The 19,756-nt window shown below is 46.1% G+C and overlaps 1 protein-coding gene across 1 annotated transcript; it reads right to left on the reverse strand.

Annotated features, from left to right (window-relative positions):
• Positions 1-1,645: 1,645 nt before the first annotated feature.
• On the reverse strand, positions 1,646-18,886 carry LOC130546391 (uncharacterized). Its single transcript, XM_057321651.1, has 3 exons — positions 18,425-18,886; positions 17,473-18,340; positions 1,646-1,703 (listed from the first exon to the last, which is right to left on the reverse strand). The coding sequence occupies exons 2-3, from the start codon at positions 18,294-18,296 to the stop codon at positions 1,646-1,648; spliced, it is 882 nt and encodes a 293-aa protein (XP_057177634.1). The 5' UTR covers positions 18,297-18,340; positions 18,425-18,886.
• Positions 18,887-19,756: the final 870 nt, after the last annotated feature.

Consider the following 19,756-nt stretch of genomic DNA (forward strand, 5'->3'; position numbering starts at 1 on the left):
ATTTTATGTTTGCTAATCCGGGGGACAGACACAGTCTCTATTTTGTGATGTTTGGGAGAACGGATTACTACATGTTGTACATTTTGTGTATTCTGCGACGTGAGACGGCAAGCAGACAGTTGGTTAAGCCATACTGTCTGCTCCCTGACCTGGGCCCCAGCGAGTCAAGTTTTAGCATTAGCATTAAGACTTTTTGCCATATTTCTAGACAGGATGGAAGTCCCAGCCCAGGAGGGATGGAGACCATCTCGTTTCAACAGGTCAGGTCTGCCCTCAAAACTCTTCCAGTTATTTATAAAAACTATATCATTCTGCAGGCACCACTCAGACAACCAGCCATTTAGTGATGATAATCTGCTATAAATCTCATCACCACGATAAGCATTGAGGGGGCCAGAGAATATTACAGTGTCTGACATCATGCTTGCGAGCTCACACACCTCTTTAATGTTATCTTTTGTGATCTCCGATTGACGGAGTCGAACATCATTTGTGCCGACGTGAATGACAATCTTACTGAATTTACGATTAGCCTTAGCCAGCACATTTAAATTTGACTTGATGTCAGGCGCTCTGGCTCCCGGTAAACATTTGACTATGGTGGCTGGTGCCTCTATGTTAACGTTCCGAACAATAGAATCACCGATAACTAGGGCACTTTCAGCAGGTTTCTCAGTCGGTGCGTCACTGAGCGGGGCAAACCTGTTCGAGACTGTAATCGGAACGGTTGAGTGATGTTTTGTCCTGCGACTACGCCGTCTCACAGTCACGAAGTTTCCCAGCTGTGGGGGATTTTCAACCGGAACCGAGCTGTGTGCGCTAATGTTGCTCGCATCCAAAGTGTTTTCTATCGTCGTTAAACTCTTACCATCCTCAGATAAAGACTGGATGCGAGACTCTAATTCTAAGATCTTCTCTGTCAGCCTAACTATTTCCCTGCATTTATCGCATATAAAACTCTCGCAGCTGACAGGGAAGGCTAAGCTAAACATATGACATGAGATGCAATTAACAATAATAGGAATAGAAGCCATAACTCACCGGATTTTAAGTGCAATTCCAACTTACCAAGGTTGCTCGATGAATCGTAGTATACTCGCTTAAAAAGAGAAACAGTTAGCACACAAGACAAACCAGAGGCAAGATGATATTCCACAGTGTAAACAGAAAGCAAGCTAACACGCTATTGCTATGCTAACGGCGTTAAGTTAACTGTCACTTTTGGTTTAGAGTCTTCAAGTAAACAACAAGAACAGGGTTATTGAGATATCAGGATAAGTTAGCAACGACAATAATTATTAACGATACTAATATACACTAATATTAGAGCGAAGTGTAAGTGCACTGATACAAACAAGCCATTGGCAGCGATGCAGGAAACAGGAAGTCTCACACCATTTTCATCTGCGCTATACATCAGATCATGTCAGAAGATGACAGGTTCTCAAGTCAAACCCCATCTGTCGGCTCGACACAACGTCTTGTTCCCTCCATCAGGGAACTGAGGTTACATCCGTAACCAAGACGTTTTGCGCCCAGACGATATCCAATTATTTACCGACGCTGCTCCATCTGTCAGTTTCGGAGGGTATTACCAAGGTCGCTGGTTCGCATCCATGTGGTCCCCTCAGCTGTTAAATCTCCCTCAGTCTTCCTCGTCCTCTGCACTGTTTGAGCTATACCCATTGGTCATCGCAGCCTTTCTGTGGGGGAAAGAATGGTCAACCAACAGCATCACAGTTCACTATGACAATGAAGCAGCCGTGCAATGCATCAATAAAGGCCGTTCCCATTCCCCCGCACTAATGCCTTTGATAAGACGACGAATTTGGATATCAGCGTGCAACCAATTTATATTAACTGCAAAACACATTCCCGGGTCAAAAAAAAAACGTTTTGCTATCCCATTTTGCTCTTCAGAAGTTCAGGCGGCTGGCACCAGAAGCGGACCAACTACCCATCCCAGTACCTCCCTATTCGGAACTAATATTCCCCTAAACCACCCACTGAAGCCTCTCCTCGATGTCTCTCTCAACCCAATCATCCACTCCGTATCCCCCAGGACCCTACAATCGTACCTCACAGCTTGGAAATGCTTCAAATCTTTCCAACGCAAGATACATCCTAACATTCCCAGATTTTTCAATGCTAGCCATCACTTCATTCATCTCTTACCTAAACACTTAAAAAAAAACTCCAAGCCAGTTCCATTAAAGGATACCTAAGCGGATTACAATTTTTAGACAAACTCATATTCGGATCACTTTCACCCTATATAGCCAGTTCAGAGACCTCCATGCTTATCAAAGGCATCAAAAGAGACCACCCCTCCTGCCCGGACCCCAGAAAACCCATAACACTCGAAATCCTAACTAAGTGCATTAACACTCTCTGCCAAGGCTACCACTCCATCCACACCACACGCACACTTGACGTTATTTTCACATTAGCTTTCTTCGGTTTCCTTAGATGTTCAGAACTCACCATCAAGTCCAAATTTAATCCAGATATCCACCCCACCGTCTCAGATCTCTCCGTAATGGACCACGACACAATATCTTACTTCATTAAACAGAGTAAGACAGACCAAACAAAGACAGGCCATCTAATTTAAATTTTTAATTTACCATCAGCTCTCCAACCATACCAAACCCTCCAAGCCTACTTCCAGCTCAGAAGCACACAAAACTCAATCCCCTCCGACCCACTTTCCGTAGATGACTCCAACCGCCCCACCACTCGTTTTTGGTTCCAGAAACATCCTAAATTAGTCTTGCTCCAATCAGGCATCCCAGCGGATAACTTTTCCAGCCACTCCTTCAGAATCGGAGCAGCCACAACAACGGCCCAAAAAGGACTCTCCCAGCACCAAATCCAAACACTCGGATGCTGGTCTTCAGAAGCCTTTAAGAGCTACATTCGGTCCGACCGTTCCCACATTAAAGAAGCACACCGAACCCTCATCAACCAAACTCGTTAATGCCAGTCCTGTCAAGGATGAGGCAGGAAGAACCCAAGCGCAGGCAGGCAAAGGCAATGAAGGGGTTAACGGAATATATTTATTGAACAATAGACAAAACTGAAACAAAACACCCACGAGGGGGTAAAAAACGAGACAGGAAAAATAAACTAGACTAGACTAAAACTAACATAACACTTGACTTAACATGACTTAACATAACACTTGAATTAACATGACTTTGACAACCTAAACAAAACACTTACTAAGACTGGACTGGACTGGGATCTTAACACAACAACACAGGAACACAGGAACAATGACTGGCATGAAGCATATACACGACGAAGGACAGAGTACAATCCACAAGCACAGGACAAAGAAACAAGAGGGTATATATAGGCAAGACAAACGAGGGATAACGACACAGGGCAGGTGTAGGTAATGAAACACTCAGGGAAGGATAACAAGGAAACGAGATGGCAGGAACAGAGACGAGACACTGGAGAGAACGCATATTATTGTCAAAAGAACAATAATATGTTTCTCTCCACACCAAACCAAAGACCTTGTCATGGCTCTGCTACAAGACCAAGAAAAACATGACTAAATGAAGCAGAGCCATGACAAGTCCGCTCCCAACCTTCCACACGTATCAGCAGCTCACTGCCGTAGCAGTGTCGTCCCAGCAGGGGCCTTTAACCGTATTTCCCACCACTGCAGCGGCATCGCCCCAGCAGGAGCCTTAACCTATATTTCCCACCGCCACAGCGGTGTCGCTCCAGCAGGAGCCTTCTCCGTATTTCCCACTGCCGCAGCAGTGTCTCCCCAGCAGGGGCCTTTATCTGTATTTCCCACCACCGCAGTGGTGTTGCCCCAGCAGGGGCCTTTGCCTGTATATCAAACTGCCGCAGCAGTGTCGCCCCAGCGGGGGACTTTATCTGTATTTCACACTGCCGCAGCAGTGCCACTCCAGCAGGAGCCTTTATCTGTATTTCCCACTGCCGCAGCAGTGTCGCCCCAGCAGGGGCCTTTATCTGTATTGCAAAGTGCCGCAGCAGTGTCGTCCCAGCAGGGGCCTTTATCTGTATTTCACACTGCCCCAGCAGGGGCTTTTATCTGTATTTTCCACTGCCGCAGCAGTGTCTCCCCAGCAGCGGCCTTTATCTGTATTTCCCACTCCCACAGCAGTATCTGTACCTCACAGATGCCCACAGAAACCAACCCTCTTCCAGAGGACTCAGCCGCGACTCTACCCCAAGCGAAGGCCAGCAACTCACCGGCCACAAGCTCTGCTATATTTTGGGGGGCCAATAACGCCCAGCCTTGGCTGCTGTCCTGCACTAGCTGCATTTTTTGGGGGGCAGTGCTCGGGGCTCGGGCAAACACAGAGATTGGAGCCCTCACCCCGAACAAGGAGGAGTGCTCCGGGGTCGGGAGAGAATGCAGACCCCAGAGCCCTCTCCCCGGACAGCACGCCAAATACGCATACTATATTCTCTGCTTAACTAAACTGCCGCTCATTTAATTATTTGCTAAGGCGAACTCGTGAAATAGTAGTTCTGTACAGTCTTAGGAGTGGTGGTGCGTTTCTTCACCAACTGTTTCATTTTGCTGTGCAATTACTGTCTGGCATGATTACTATGCTGGTTTCTTTTCCTTTGTCAATATGCCTATGCATGATCATGCATTTATTTGGTTGGGGATTTTCTGCTGTACTTGGTTTCACTTTCACTGTACATTTTTATTTTAAAGCTTTCTTAAAACAAAATTGAAACATCTGATGTACCATATAAATACAAAATGTTTTTACAATCACATTAAATATATAACTTTAATAAAGCTCAATAAAAAGGAAGGAAGGAGGCGGGAACCGGCGAACATTCAAACATTTTTAATCAAAGTAAATAAACAATAAATCAGCAGTAAAAAAGGCCACACGAACATAAACAAAACTTAAATGTCCGGGCCCGGTCCTCTCTCGCCGTATGCTCCTGCCGCTTTTATGCTCCCGATCTCCTCCGTGAGGCATGCGGGACCGGCGTGGGTACAGCTGATACTCATTATCACTCACACCACCGGCCCCACCTTCCTGCCCCACGGCTCTTGTCCCGCCTTCCTCGCTACAATAACCTTATTGGGTAACACTTTATAATACTGATCTTTAGTCAGAGGTTGCCAGGTAAACTAATATCATTAAGTCTGGCCACTCCATGCTTGCTCAGAAACATAACCATAGTTATTTTAGTCACGATCATGCAACTTGCTAAGCCAGGTGATAGGTGGAATTCTGTTACATCTGAGCTTTAGTAAATATGCTCCATTTATAATTTAAATCAAAACTAGTCCATCCTATCCTGACATATCGATTTTGCCGTAACAAAACAGGCTCCTTTCAATCTACCGGTAATAACAGACTCTGAAGAATTCAGATATAATAAACAATAACAATTTATTATGCCAGGAAGGTACAACATTAATTAAAATCATAGAATGCACATACGAAGAAAATTCTAAACTTAATAGACAAAGATGATCAATATAATATAAGAATAGAATAAAACCACAAAGTTTATCATACCTGGCAAAATCGAGACACACAGTTGCAGTGTGGGAAGTTCTGGTTACAGATGCTTCCCTGAGTCTTTTGCCAATGCAACTTATATACCCAGGTGTAACAAAGAATCATGAATTCAATGGTCATTGTGAAATTTAGTTTAACTCGTGGCTGACAAGATCATCAAATGGGATTTCAATCTATCTGTGAACAGGAGTCCCTGATAAAGTCACTCCTCTTAGAGGTAACAGGTAATGTCCTAAAGTTAAAAATCTCCAATACACTCTTTGTTAGGTTTGAAGGAAATATACCCTTTTACCCATCGCACCATGACCTTTAAAACAATACCAAACATGATGATCAAATCTTCATAACATGACAATAAATTATAAACACAGTATGAAATGAGTAAGCACTTTTCAAATTATCATGGCCTGAAAAGATGAAGGGGAGGGGAGAGGTGTAATAAGAAGAGGGGTTCAGTTCATGGACATCAACCCCTGATGGGAGGTCAGGATATCATCCCTCAGGTTCTAGCAACAAATGGGGTTTTATTGTTTTGTGTCCCAGCATTACAAACAACCTTAGTTCTTAGCACTTTTCCAGCTGCATTACAGGTCTAGCATGCATGTTGTTGATTTAGATGATCTAATGATTTAAAACAGTTCATCTGGATCTACTGTAGAAAATAATTGCAATTTCTCCTTAGGGGCGCTGTAGTTAGTTGTTTGTTCAGTAAGTGTAGTCTCTGGTTGCATTGTTATTATTTTTTCTCAAATATCTTAAATTTTATTTGTGAATTCATCACTGCTATTTGTTTTTTGTTAATTTAGCCACGCTGTAAAATAAAAACCTAGGGTTGTGCTAGTTTTCTTCTATTAATGATGGAAACGTTTTTAGGGCTTTCCTGTATTTTCGAATACTATCCTTCCCTTTCAGTAGGTCTCTCGACGTTGTGTTGAGAGACAGACTGGGATTTGATCTTGAGAACCTATCATCTCCGATAGGAATTTTAAAATGCCAATGAAGTTGGGGAATGGCACGCGCACACCAGTCTCTGCCCCGTGCATTTGGTTATAAAATCATCTTTTTGTTCTTTGGAACCTGCGTGACTGGATGTCAGGCAACTATTCTCTTCGAGAAAGCTACTACACTGCTGGGCTTAAGACGCGTGCAGCGGAACTCCCCCTGTGTTCGTGCGGACTTCCCCTGGGCGTTTCGGCAGCGAGCCACAGAGCATCTAAAAGAGCAAATTTCTCGCAGTTCCAGGCATGTCTTGCAGCTGTGTTCTTGGGTATGACAGATTCATCCCAGAGTCTGACGGAGGTGCTTCCCAAGCGAGTTCGACGTCTCGGCCACCGAACCACCTCCCCTGAACGGTGAAGCAGATCGTCCCTCTAGTTACCTTTCTGTCGGTCTCTCGACGTTGTGTCGAACCGACAGAATGGGGTTTGTCTTGAGAACCTATCATCTTCTGAGTATTTAGAAAAGGCCAATGAAAATTGGCGAATGAAATTTGCATGCCGGGCTCCTCCCCGGATGCTCATTCATTCACCTTATGTTCTTCAGAGCCTATGCATCTGATGAGCTTCTCTACGATCTTTGGTGATCATTTTTCTGCTGGAATCTACGATGTGCACAGCGGACGGTCCCTTCCTGCAGTGACTCTCCCCTGGGCGTCTCGGCAGTTCCGGAGGTGTTCGAGCAAATTTCCTTTCTAAAAGAGCAAATTTCTCCAGCGTGGCATGTCCCGCTGTTCTCATGGGTGCAACACACTCATCAAGGAGGGGGACGGACACGATGCCTGCTTCCAGTACGCTGGGGCAGACATTGTGGATATGTCCTGCCCGCACTGTGGGCGGTGATGATTCAGACGTTGCGTCACGGGTGGCTGTGTTCCCACGGGACTCAGCCACCACCTCGTTTGCTCCCCGTTCCGTGGCGGCAGGACTACGGCCCTGCCGTCCGCTACGGCAAGCAGCGAGGGTGATATGAGGATTACTGTGAGCGCTAATCCGCCAGCCACTGGCTCACGGACCGTTCACACCTCGTCTCGCTCGTCTGACCGTTCCCCAGGAGACAGTCCGCCATCTTATTCCTTAATCACGTTTTCGGACACGATGCGTGATGATGAGATGTCTCTTGCAGGCGTTGTGTCGAACCGACAGATTGGGGTGCCAGGTTGTAAAACCTCACGAAGGTATTGGGCATAGCCCAACCCGCAGCTCTGCAGATGTATGCCAGAGAGGCGCCCTGAGCAAGTGACCACGAGGAGGCTACACCCCGAGGGCAGGGGCAGGGGTGATCTTGTGATCGGTATGCCGTGGCAATGGCATCCATGATCCAGTGCGCCAGTCTCTGTTTGGAGACAGCCCTCCCCTTCTGCTGACCTCCAGAACAGACAAAGAGCTGCTCAGAGCTTCTGAAGCTCTGCGTGCGGTCCAAGTAGAGGAGCAATGTGCATACTGGACACAACACAGATGGGGTTGGGTCTTCCTCCCCAGTGGGGAGCGCCTGCAAGATCACCACCTGGTTCCGGCAGGGAATGGTGGGAACCTTGGGCACGTAGCCGGGCACCCGACTCTGTAGCCAGTGTTGGAGCGGTCGCATGTGCATCAACCCAAGGGGGACCACCCCCGCCGAGAACGCCATGTGTCCTAGGAGCCTCTGAAATTGTTTCAGGGGGACCGCTGACTGCCTGAAATGCTTCAGGCAGTCTAACACTGACTGGGCGCGCTCTGTGGTCAGTCACGCTGTCATGGAGACAGAGTCAAGTTCCATACCGAGAAAGGAGATGCTCTGCACGGGGGAGAGCTTGCTCTTTTCCCAGTTGACCTATAGCCCCAACCGATCTAGGTGCCGGAGCACCAGGTCCCTGTGTGTACACAACAGATCTCGCGAGTGAGCCAAGATGAGCCAGTCGTCGAGATAGTTTAGTACCCACACACCTCTTTCCCTGAGGGGAAGGAGGGCGGCTTCCACGATCTTCGTGAAGACAGGGACAGACCGAAGGGGAGGACCCTGTACTGATATGACCGCCCCTCGAACGCGAACCGTAGGAACGGCCGATGTCGAGGGAGGATCGAGACATGAAAGTACGTGTCCTTCAGGTCGATTGCCATGAACCAATCCTGACACCTGACGGACGTCAGGATGCGCTTCTGCGTGATCATCCTGAACGGCAGCTTGTGCAGGTGCCTGTTCAGAACACGCAGATCTAAGATAGGGCGCAGCCCCCCACCTTTCTTGGGGACAATGAAGTACGGGCTGTAAAACCCGTTGAACATCTCGGCTGGTGGGACGGGCTCGATCGCTCCCTTCGCCAGAAGGGTGGCGACCTCGGCCCGAAGTACGGGAGCATCCTTGCCTCTGACTGAGGTAGAAAAGATGCCCCGAAACTTGGGCGGGCGTGTGGCGAACTGGATTGCGTAGCCGAGACGGATCGCCTTCCCTAGCCAGCCTGACGGTCTGGGAAGCCGAAGCCAGGCTCCCAGAAACCGTGACAGGGGGACTAAAGGTTCGATCTTCTTCATCGTCCCCCGGGGGGTGGTTCGATGAATAGCAGTACGGATCCCTTGCCGGGGGAGGCGGTTTCCTCTTCGACGTCCTTTTCCGGGAGGCTGCCTGGGTGGGGTGCGCTGGAGCCAGAGCCGGTATCGAAGAGGGCCGGGGCTGCTGGGAAGCAGACGCCGCTCGACATCTCGAAGGCCTGAAGGCGGCCGAGTCGCGGCAGGGCAAGATGTGTTTGATGGCCTCCGTCTGCTTCTTCACCGTCGAGAACTGCTGGGAGAAATCCTCGACGGTGTCACCAAACAGCCCATCCTGCGAGATGGGGGCGTCAAGAAAGCGAACCTTCTTGGCATCCCGCATCTGCGCAAGGTTAAGCCAGAGGTGCCTCTCCTGGACCACCATGGTGGACATCGCCCGACCCAGGGCCCGCACCATCACCTTTGTCGCCCGTAGAGCGAGATCGGTGGCGGTACGGAGTTCCTGCATCTCGACATAGCCCCGGGCTGCCCCACCATCGAGGGAAGTAAGGGTGACAGAGCCTTTCTGACTGGAACGGGCTGTGAGGGGCGCGTTCCACATCTTACTGAGCTCCTCATGCACTTCCGGGAAAAACGGGACCGGGGCTGTGCGCGGCTTGGAGTCGCGCTCAGACCCCAGGTACCACGTATCCAGCCGCGAGAGCTGGGGGAGAGGCGGTGCGGTGCACTGCAGCCCAAGGCTCGCGGCGGCCCGGAAGAGCATGGTTGACATCTCGACGTCAGCCTCTTCCTGGGCTCGACCCCCCGAGGGAGGGAGCTCCGAGGAATTATCGGGGTCGGATGCCAAAAGGTCGCCCTCCGGCCAGGGTAGGACCGTCTCTTGAGGATGGGTCAGACGAGCGAGACGGGGCGTGAATGGTCCGTGAGCCTGTGGCTGGCGGGTTAACGTTCACAGTGATCCCCATATCACCCCCGGTGCTAGCCGAAGTGGACGGCAGGGCCGTAGCCACTGCGGTCACAGAACGGGTAGCAGACGAGGTGGCAGCTGTGTCCATAAAGAACACAGCTACCCGTGACCGCAACGTCTGGATCGCCATCCGCCCGCAAGTGCGGGCAGGACGTATCCACAAAGGCTGCCTCAGCGTGCCAGGTCCCAAACACCTGAGGCAGACATCGTGTCCATCCCATTCCTCAATGAGCGCGTTGCACCCACGAGAACAGCGGGTCATGCCACGCCGGAGAAATGAGCTCTTTTAGAAAGGAAATTTGCTCAGACACTTCCGGAACTGCCGAGACGCCCAGGGGAGAGTCACTGCAGGAAGGGACCGTCCGCTGCACCACGTCGTAAATTCCAGCAGAATGTTGATCACCAAAGATCACTGTGTAGCTCATCAGATGCGTAGGCTCTGAAGAACGAAAGGTGAATTAATGAGTACGCCAGCTTCCTTTAATACCGGGACATCCGGGGAGGAGTCTGGCATGCAAATTTTATTCGACAATTTTCATTGGCCTTTTCAAAATACTCAGAAGATGATAGGTTCTCAAGACAAACCCCAATCTGTCGACACAATGTCGAGAGACCGACAGAAAGGGAAATTACTTTTAAGAGGTTTACGCAATATATTATGTTTACTAGTCTGGGGGACAGACACAGTCTCTATTTTATGATGTTTGGGACAAGGGATTATCACATGTTGTGCATTTTGTGTATTCTGCGACATGAGATGGCAAGCAGACAGTTGGTTATGCCATTCTGTCTGCTCCCTGACCTGGGCCCCACTTAGTCAAGTTTTAGCATTAAGACAATGTGCCATATTTCTAGACAGGAGGGCAGCACCAGCCCAGGAGGGATGGAGACCATCTCGTATCAACAGGTCAGGTCTGCCCTCAAAGCTCTTCCAGTTATTTATAAAAAAACATATCATTCTGCAGGCACCACCTAGACAACCAGCCATTTAGGGATGACAACACTACGTTTTACTATGAAATTATATGTAATATCTAATCATATAATCTAATCAGATTTATTTTTATAGCGCTTTATTTGTATTGTATCAAAGCAGCTGTAGCCTACCCAAAAAAGCAAATACAAAATAAAAACACATGTTAGCTAAACTTAGAATAAATGGATATACACTTAAAAAGTAGTTTGCAACGGAAAGCTTTCCGCAACAGCCCTAGAAACGGCCCTAGACTGCTGCTGACACTAGGCTCACATTAATGATGTCATCATATAAGGAATTAGATAAAATAACATGCAGTACCCAATTTAGAACCGAAGGGGTCACTATACTACTATTGATTATTAGACCGAATGCAGACTGTTCATAGGAAACAAGACAGATGCTTTTCCTCTAGATATGGATTCAAGTTTACAAGTATGTTCATCTTTAGTGTGTGCATTGCTGATCGTGTCATATTGATGTGTAAACTATTCCTGCAAAGTAAACAGAAACACAATGAAGAAGATGAAGAGATTCGCAAGCAACGGTCACGTGAGCATTCTCAATCTGGAGCTGAACTTCACACTGTCTGATTCTTAAAACGCTCTGAATGTCATTCAGTGAATGATGAAAACTCTAAACTTCCTCCTACTGACACAAAGGTTTTGTGAGTCTCTAAAGCCTTGTCCATGGCAGATTTCTACCACGCCTTTGGTGTCGTCCTTATTTAGAAAAGATTGGTGAGAATTTACGCCACAAAGACGTGCTCTCATTTGATAGTCGGCCCAAGCACGCGGCTGTGTCATGTCAAAATTATATTGGAGAATGTGATTGGTCAAAAAAACCTTAAAGGTGTGATGAACTGGGCTTGTTTGTTGTTTTATACTGTTGTATGAGGTCTACTTATGACGTTCGCGTGTTTTTTACATTAAAAATCATCAAAATCAATAAGAAATAGGCTATTTTCTACCCAGGTTTTGAGGCCAGCTCTACAAACGATCAATAGTGTCTGTCTGCGGAGTGCAAGAGAGGGGCGTAACTGGGAAGGGGCGTAAATTAGAAGGGGGCGTAACTTGTAATTGTCCAAATCTCACGGTACAACGCGAGATATCAAAATGAGATGTCGGCAAGATCGCCTTCTCGTTTTATGCCTTAATAGTATGTACTGGTTTGTGACGGAAAAAGTAGATATTTTTGACAGCAGAGCAAGTGTGTGCACTGATACAAACGCGAAACTAAAGTGACGACTGTTTGCGTTAGGACACTGTAATTATTAACAAAGACAAACAGCAACTTGTTTTTACATTTAAGCATGTCTTTATTAATCATTTATAATGTATTATTTACTGTTTAGTTTAATTAATTCAGCGACGCATCATTTGGACTATTTATTAATTTTGTGTAGCGCAAGTAAACTCCGCCCTCTAGCGGTGTTACTACTCGATCCGTACCGGTAGCAGTTTTTAATTGCTTTTCTTCTCCAGATGTATGTGTGATATCCTTTGTGACACACAATTACGAGACAGGAAGGAAATGTTAACTCTGGCTTTATTTACAGGTGCAACATACAACAATCTGTGATGTCCAACACCCGACTGCCACCGGGAACACTCTTCAAGGTTGCACAGGAGAACAGAATAACATGCTAGTAAAATACGCCCTCTACTGTCCACCTTCACCATACAACACTACATTACTACAGTATGTCACAGTTAATATGTGGCACAAATTCAGTTTAATAAACAAATAAATGAAAAAGGTTACGTTTGTTATACACAATTTTGGGAAATACAGATATATTTGTATTTCATTTTCTGAAGATGTTACAGTTCTAAATATTTCAGCATACTTTAACAAATCTGCATTTAAGAAACGCACAATGCATTCATTTATTAATAGTTTATACATTTGTTTATTCTTTTTCACTCATTCACTCCTTCAGTCATTCACTGCAATGAAATTTCTCATTTTTGACCATGGCATTGACTCTTAGGCCGTATTCGTCAACACAGGTTAACAAAAATGTTTCCATGTCTTTCAGATGGTGAAACACAAACAAAAAGTTATCTCTGGCTTCTGGGAAATGACCCCCCAGGACCTTCTTGAGTGCATCTTCTTGTTCGTTGTAACTCATCCCCAAAAAGGCAGGCTCTGTCACCTCCCCAAAGAACAGGTCTTTGTGGCTCTGCACCCAATTCCATGCTGTCTGCAGGTCTCTCACAATCGTTGGTTGTACCTAATGAATGGCAGTACAATTTTTAGGTCAGCAAATAACAAATGGAACGATACCAATATGTGTGTTACTATTGTATGAAAATTACTTAAAGAATTAAATTTAAACTTTTATCTCAGGAAAATATCCTTACCGCTGTCTCTATACGACCCGCCATCTTGCCGACAATGTGACGTTTTTGATATCTTGCGTTGTTCCGTGTGATTTGGACAATTACAAGTTACGGCCCCTACTAAGTTACGCCCCTTCCCAGTAACGCCCCTCTCTTGAACTCCGCAGACAAACCCCACTCCAAACACTCAGTTTTAATGGGCGTGCCGCATTGAAGACACTTGGAAGTAAACGCCCACTGCTTTGATTGGATAGCAGTTTGCGTAGTTGGAGCATTCTGTGAATTTGGTTCGAGACGTAATGTTAGGTTACACATTAGCACTGTCGGTACACGATCCGGGATGCCTGCACGATCCGTCCGCGCATGCGCATAATGACGTAGTAGACAATTCTGTTTAGCGACGACACTGCACGATCTGTTCCACGCTTGAGCACCTTTGTACCGCGACTTTCACTACTGTCCACCTCTGGTCTCATGTCACTTCTGTGTGCACACTATGCGTTGAAATACTCTGTAACGTTTCCCCAGACTTGTTTGTAGTTCTTTCTTCATGTAAGTGCAGATAGTCTAGGCAGAAATGCATATTATGTTCCTTATTGTGTTCTGTAACCACCATTGAAGGGATTATTCCTCATTTAGATTATATAGATAGATATATTAGCCTATATATAGACCCATACTAATACAAAACGAGTCGATTTAAAGTGAACTAATATTAGCAGCTTTTAATAAAAACCGTCTTTGACAATACTACTGACCTCAGATCGAAACACGGCAAGTTAAGTAGGCCTAATGCCATGCAGCAATGAATCGCAAAGGGGAGTATGGAGGAAACTGAAGGTTTGCAGTGACAGACTCTCAAGACTCAGACTTTATTCCACATGTAACCAAAATCGTGTATGTTCATGTAACAACTCCTTTATTATTTTGGATTGGCAACCACGTAAACACATCGTAATGCATAGCGTAAGCTACATTTTAAAACATCAAAATAGACCCGCCGTGAACTGTTAAATGAAAAACACGACGTAGCCTACAAAAATATGCCGCCATTGTGCCGTTGCGTCAAGCGTTTCATCGCATGCTTGATACCAATAGTGTAGGGAAACCGTGAAGTTGTTTACTACGTCATTATGCGCATGCGCAGAACGGATCGTGCAGGCATCCCGGATCGTTCTTGTTGGGACCGACAAGCGACAATATCACAATTCTAAGTTTTTTCCACCAACAGCCAATTATATTCTGTATCTGAGGAGACTCTGACTCCTGTTGATTAATACATGATAAATGACCTCCCCACATCAGTATTTCATGTGACGCATTCGCACGGGATGATTTTACTCAAATTTACTGACTTATTTCCCGGATGTGATGTCAAGGCATTTGTATGTTTGTATAGCCTATACTTGTATTGCGTTTATATGACCGTACCTGTCAGCATTTGAGACCCGCGAACCGGACAAAAGATCACCGCGATTGGGGGTTTGTCAGGGTTTTATCGGGGTAAAGCATTGCAGTGAAGACAACAAGACTGAACAGGGAAGAACAAAAAGGTGCAAACTTAAATAGAATCCTGATGATGTGATGCAGGTGTGGACTAATCAAAAATGGTGGATGTGCGGTGCATGCTGGGAAACTGAGTTCAGAACTCCGGGGAGAGGGAACGGGTGAAGCGAGCTGACGGTGACGACATGGGGGGGCGTGGCCGGTGGTGCTGAAACCGTTACAGGGTCTCAAATGTTACGAGAGTTTCCATGATAAATAAACAAACAGGAGACTCCCGGTAACTTATGGATATCACCCAGCACCCGAAATAATACCAAAACACTTCAAAACTGCCTCCATTATTGGAAAATGGTTTATAAAACCTTGAAAAATGATATATGAGCCCACCAAATCACAGAGATGGCAATTCGCATGGGCTTAAGATCACAGAAAACCTCTGCAATTAATACAAATGACTAGAGGTCCGCAGGTAATACTAATCTCATGCGAATAGGGCTCAGGGCACATCAAGCGATCTCTAACAAAGCAATAGTGACGCATAGTACAAAAATGTTTTACTCACATAAGATTGCTGCACCATTCCTATCCGATCCAATATTGACGCCACAGCACTGCTTTTTAATTTTAGTCTCTCCGCAAATCCAGTGTCGACCTGTGCCTTGTTCACGAAGGAATCCCCGGAGAAATTAAATGAACAAAACGCTCCATGTTTTTCCCACATGAGCTGGAATGTCTTTAAAAATAAACTTTAACCCCGCATTCCTAATATCGGAATCCGAAGGAAGGTTATGCAGCGACGGTGTCCTTAACAACCAGGGATGGCACAATATTTAGCTATTTTTAACGGCATGTTTGTTTATTGCTTGCTCGCTCTATCTGGTTCCGTGCCACTTGTGTTACTTCAGAATTGTCATGCACGAACCAGTGGGCGGGGCTAGAGAAGTAGTCATTGATATTTTTCTGTGGAGGCGGTGTTCAACCTAAAATGTCGTCATAGATACGGTGCATTCCAGATCCTGGCGTTCGCTGGGCCTGGTGTCAATAACAGATGTAATCTCAGTAACAAGGGCGTTTTCAGTTCTGACACTTACATGATGTTCGCGTGAATACCATTTCCTCTTATATAAAAAAAGCTCGGGTTAAAATTGTGATTTTAATTCATGCCTCCTTTAAATGCGTTGACATCCAATGATCTCTGACAGGGAGCCGACCATATAAAACATCTCAGTCACTGAAAGTAAGGTTATTTAGTCCATCAATGAACACCAGAGTGATTAAGAGCGAGAGAAGAACCGCCGATCTCATCGTTAACACAGAATAGTGATATTTCAGAAGAATGACAACAAGCTTCTACAATATAACAAAACTTTTAACAGCAAGTTTGTGGCCAAACACATCGAAAGCGTTTACATTTTGTATTTAGGAAAGGCAACTTCAAAGACTATCAACATTATTTAGAGCTGTTGAGTGAGTTTGGTTGAAGATTGGACAAACTTTTTATGAATAACAGTAAGTGAATCAGTTTGAAGTGGCAGTAAAGCACTTTACTGTATAAATGCCCTTAAAAGTATGAGAACATTTTCAATAGAGAAGAGTTTCACTGTATATGTCCTAGCTCGGATTTAGTAGACTTTTGGAATTCATAATAACAAGCAAGAAAAGTCAAAAATATTGTGAGTTTACCTGTTTGGTTCCTGAGATTTTCAACGCTGCAACCTTCGAGTGTTTCACAAGTCTCACTTCCCTCTGCAGTAATGATCCCGTGTTTTGTCCTGTCAAAGAAAAAATGTGTCAAACTGTTTGCCAGTGTTTTCCCCTTGTTTTTGACATCAGCATTTGCTGCATTGTAACGTGCACTGGAGGACAAATGTTTGGGGCCAGTAAGAGTAATGTTCCTGATAGTTTATTTCTGCTCTGTACAGCTACATTTATTTAACAAAAAATACAGTAGAGTATTATCATTTAAAACATTTTTATCTGTTAATATTTTGTTAAAATGGGATTGAATTCGGTGATCAAATCTGAAATCTGATCTGCAGCATCATTAGGCTACTCAAGTCTTCATTTTCACGTGATCTTTAAGAAATCATTCTGAGATGCTGATTTGCTGCTCATGAAACATCTCTGATTACAACAGTATCAATGCTGAAAACAGTTGATCTGGGAAGCCATGATACAATTGATTTTTTCACTGTCCATGGTGAAGAGCTAATCACTATTCCGGTGACTTCAATTAAAACATCAACATCTAAATCTCTAGTAATTCTCATTATGAACTAGACATGTGACAGAAATCTGGTTAGTAAAAACGAGTGAAGAGTGTGATGAATGTTTAAAAAAGACAAGAGCCATGACGTGGTTGACTGCCAAAAAATATTGATCTTTTAAGTTCTATACACGGGATGCACATAAGTGGTGCGCAGGTGCGACCAAAATTAAAAATGCGCTCTGTAAATAAGTTTAGAACGCTCATTTGCGTACTGACATGGTTGAAACCTTTTGATGCACAATCACTGTTTTAGACCGACTAAATGTAATACTGGATAAGATTTCCGTTTGTAGGCTACTGAATGCTGCCAAATCTACGGATATCTCGTTTGTTCCCGGTGTTAAACGGGACCTGGGTGTAAATGATGAAAAACGGAGTTGTGACAGGCAGAGCAACGACACGTACACAGTAGGTAAAGAGTAAGCGGGGGGTCCGTGGGATGAGGGCTCGGTGGGCATCGGTTCGTCCGGTGGTGTGGCCGCTGCGGGTCTGGGTACTGGCCTCAAAGTGCCCTCCTGTGGTCGCCAAGCCGGGTTTACCCTCCGGGGCGGCGCCCAAGCTCTCTCTCCTGTATCTCGGGCTGCCGAGGCCTCGGCCAGTTCCACCGCCTCCACGACCTCGCGGAGGGTGGTGGGACCTTTCATGCCTACCGTCGTTCGACAACGCCGGGGAAGAGCTCTTAGTAGCCGGTCGACCACCACCCGTTCGGCCACCTGAGAGGCCGAAGGTTCTCCCGCTAGCAGCCATAATTGTCCTAGCCGGGACAGTTTGGCTGCTTGGGCCCGCACCGGCACTTGGTCTTCGTACGACCATTGATGAAATTGCTGAGCCGCGCTGATGGGGGAGAGGCCGAGGCGGGCCAGGATTTCCCTTTTTAGGGCGTCGTAATCCTCACTGGCCAGCGGCTGTAGTGCTACATATGCCCTTTGGGCCTCACCAGTCAGGAAGGGGGCCAGGATCTTCGCCCACTCTGCTTTGTCCCAGGCTTCCCGAGTAGCGATAACCTCGAAGGTGTGGAGGTAGGCTTCGATATCATCCTGGGCCGTGAGTTTGGTCATCAGTTGATGGGCTGTGGATCGGGCATCTGGCAGTGGCACTCGGGCAGCCGCGCTTTCCCTCAGCAATCCCACGACTTGGTCGGTCTGCTCCTGGCGTTGGGCCAGCTGTTCCGAGAATCGCTGTTGGCGGACCACTACTTCTGCTAGGCGCCTGACGACATCCTCCATCATAGCTTACACCAGTAGAGAGAGAGAGAGAGAGAGCAATGGGCGTCCTGCGTGACAAAACAGGGGGGAAAAAATACACAAAAAAACAAACAAACAAAAAAAAAAATAATAATAATGTCCGGGGTACGTACACGGGGTCGTCGTTATGCCCGCATTCTCCACCAGTGTGACAGGCAGAGCAACGACACGTACACAGTAGGTAAAGAGTATGACCCCGGAGGGTAAGTTTATTGATAGCCTCCCGGAGGAGACGAAAGAAGTACAGGGTTGGGGAGCCGGGTCAATCCTATCATCGGATCCGTTACTCTCCAGAGCCGAGGAGGGTATGAGTCGTTGGGCCGGCCTGTCCAGTTGCTGCGAGTAGCGGGGCGGGATGGGCGTTCCTTCCGGTCGTTCGCTCAATCGTCCGAGTCTGGAAAAAAACCACAAGAACAAAGCTTGAGTGTGATCTCTGTGCTCTGGAGACGTTGCTCACCTTCCTGCGATTGCCAGCGGCTTTTATAGCCGTTTGGCACGAGGCGCTGATGGGCGGCAGGTGTGCCGCTCTGATTTCCTCCGTCTCCATGGCGACGCTGATTGTGCAAGGGGTGACTCGTCACAGGAGTATTGTAGCTCCGCCTTTGTTGGTTCTGCTTTCGTTACTAGAGAAGCACGCGGCACGCGCAGCCTCTGTGAATGTCTGGAACTGCGCTGCGCTGCGCTGCACATCTACCAAAACACCGCTTCTCTTAAACTTTCTAAAAGGACAGGCTGTTTAAACTTGACACTTGCACGCAGCTTGTGTTTCCCTATGCTATACTCGATCCTAGCTCCGCACCGCAAGTCTCCATGTGCGTTCGCAAGTGCACTTCCCAGCAACCTGCCTAAAACCAAAAAGGTTGTCGTTTTAGGTTTCAAAATTGGTGTTGAAAATTTATATTTACTAATGTGAAAAACAAGAAGAAATACATTACCATTGTATTTTAAGTGTACTTTAAAGTAATATAAATATAGTATTATCCCACTTTATTATTTTGTTTATTGTTCATTAAAAAGTAACTACTTTTTACTTTTATTTTTAATAGGTAAATATAATTTGTCACACTATGTGCAATGTGAGCTCCAAACCGAATCTCCAGGTGCTCTCTTGAGAACCAGATAGAAAAACTTATGTGCACCCCTGTCTATACATTTAGATTTGATTTATTTGTGTGTATATTTTGAGCTTTTTATGGCCTACCATATAAAATATACCTGAACTGCCCCCCAACCCGTGCTATTCTATGCTATCCAGTTGCACATCGTGCATTAAGTAACTACTCACATCATGTTTATTACTGAAATAAAATATGTAATATTGTATTATATTATATAAATGCGTGGTCCGTTCTCGAAAATGTAATGATTTATCAGGGCTGAGGCCTGAACCAGGTCATTGGTGTGGCGCTCAGGCGTTGTACCCCTGAGCACACATGAGGTGATAG

This window comes from Triplophysa rosa, linkage group LG22 (assembly GCF_024868665.1).
Source record: "Triplophysa rosa linkage group LG22, Trosa_1v2, whole genome shotgun sequence".
Classification (NCBI taxonomy): Eukaryota; Metazoa; Chordata; class Actinopteri; order Cypriniformes; family Nemacheilidae; genus Triplophysa; species Triplophysa rosa.

What these genes read in the sequence shown, in the direction of transcription:
- LOC130546391 (XM_057321651.1), bottom strand. Translation starts at nt 18,296, where the DNA reads ATGATGGAGGATGTCGTCAGGCGCCTAGCAGAAGTAGTGGTCCGCCAA. An exon ending in GCTTACTCTTTACCTACTGT is followed by an intron (nt 1,704 to 17,472) that starts GTACGTGTCGTT and finishes TTTCCCCCACAG; the next exon opens with AAAGGCTGCGATGACCAATG.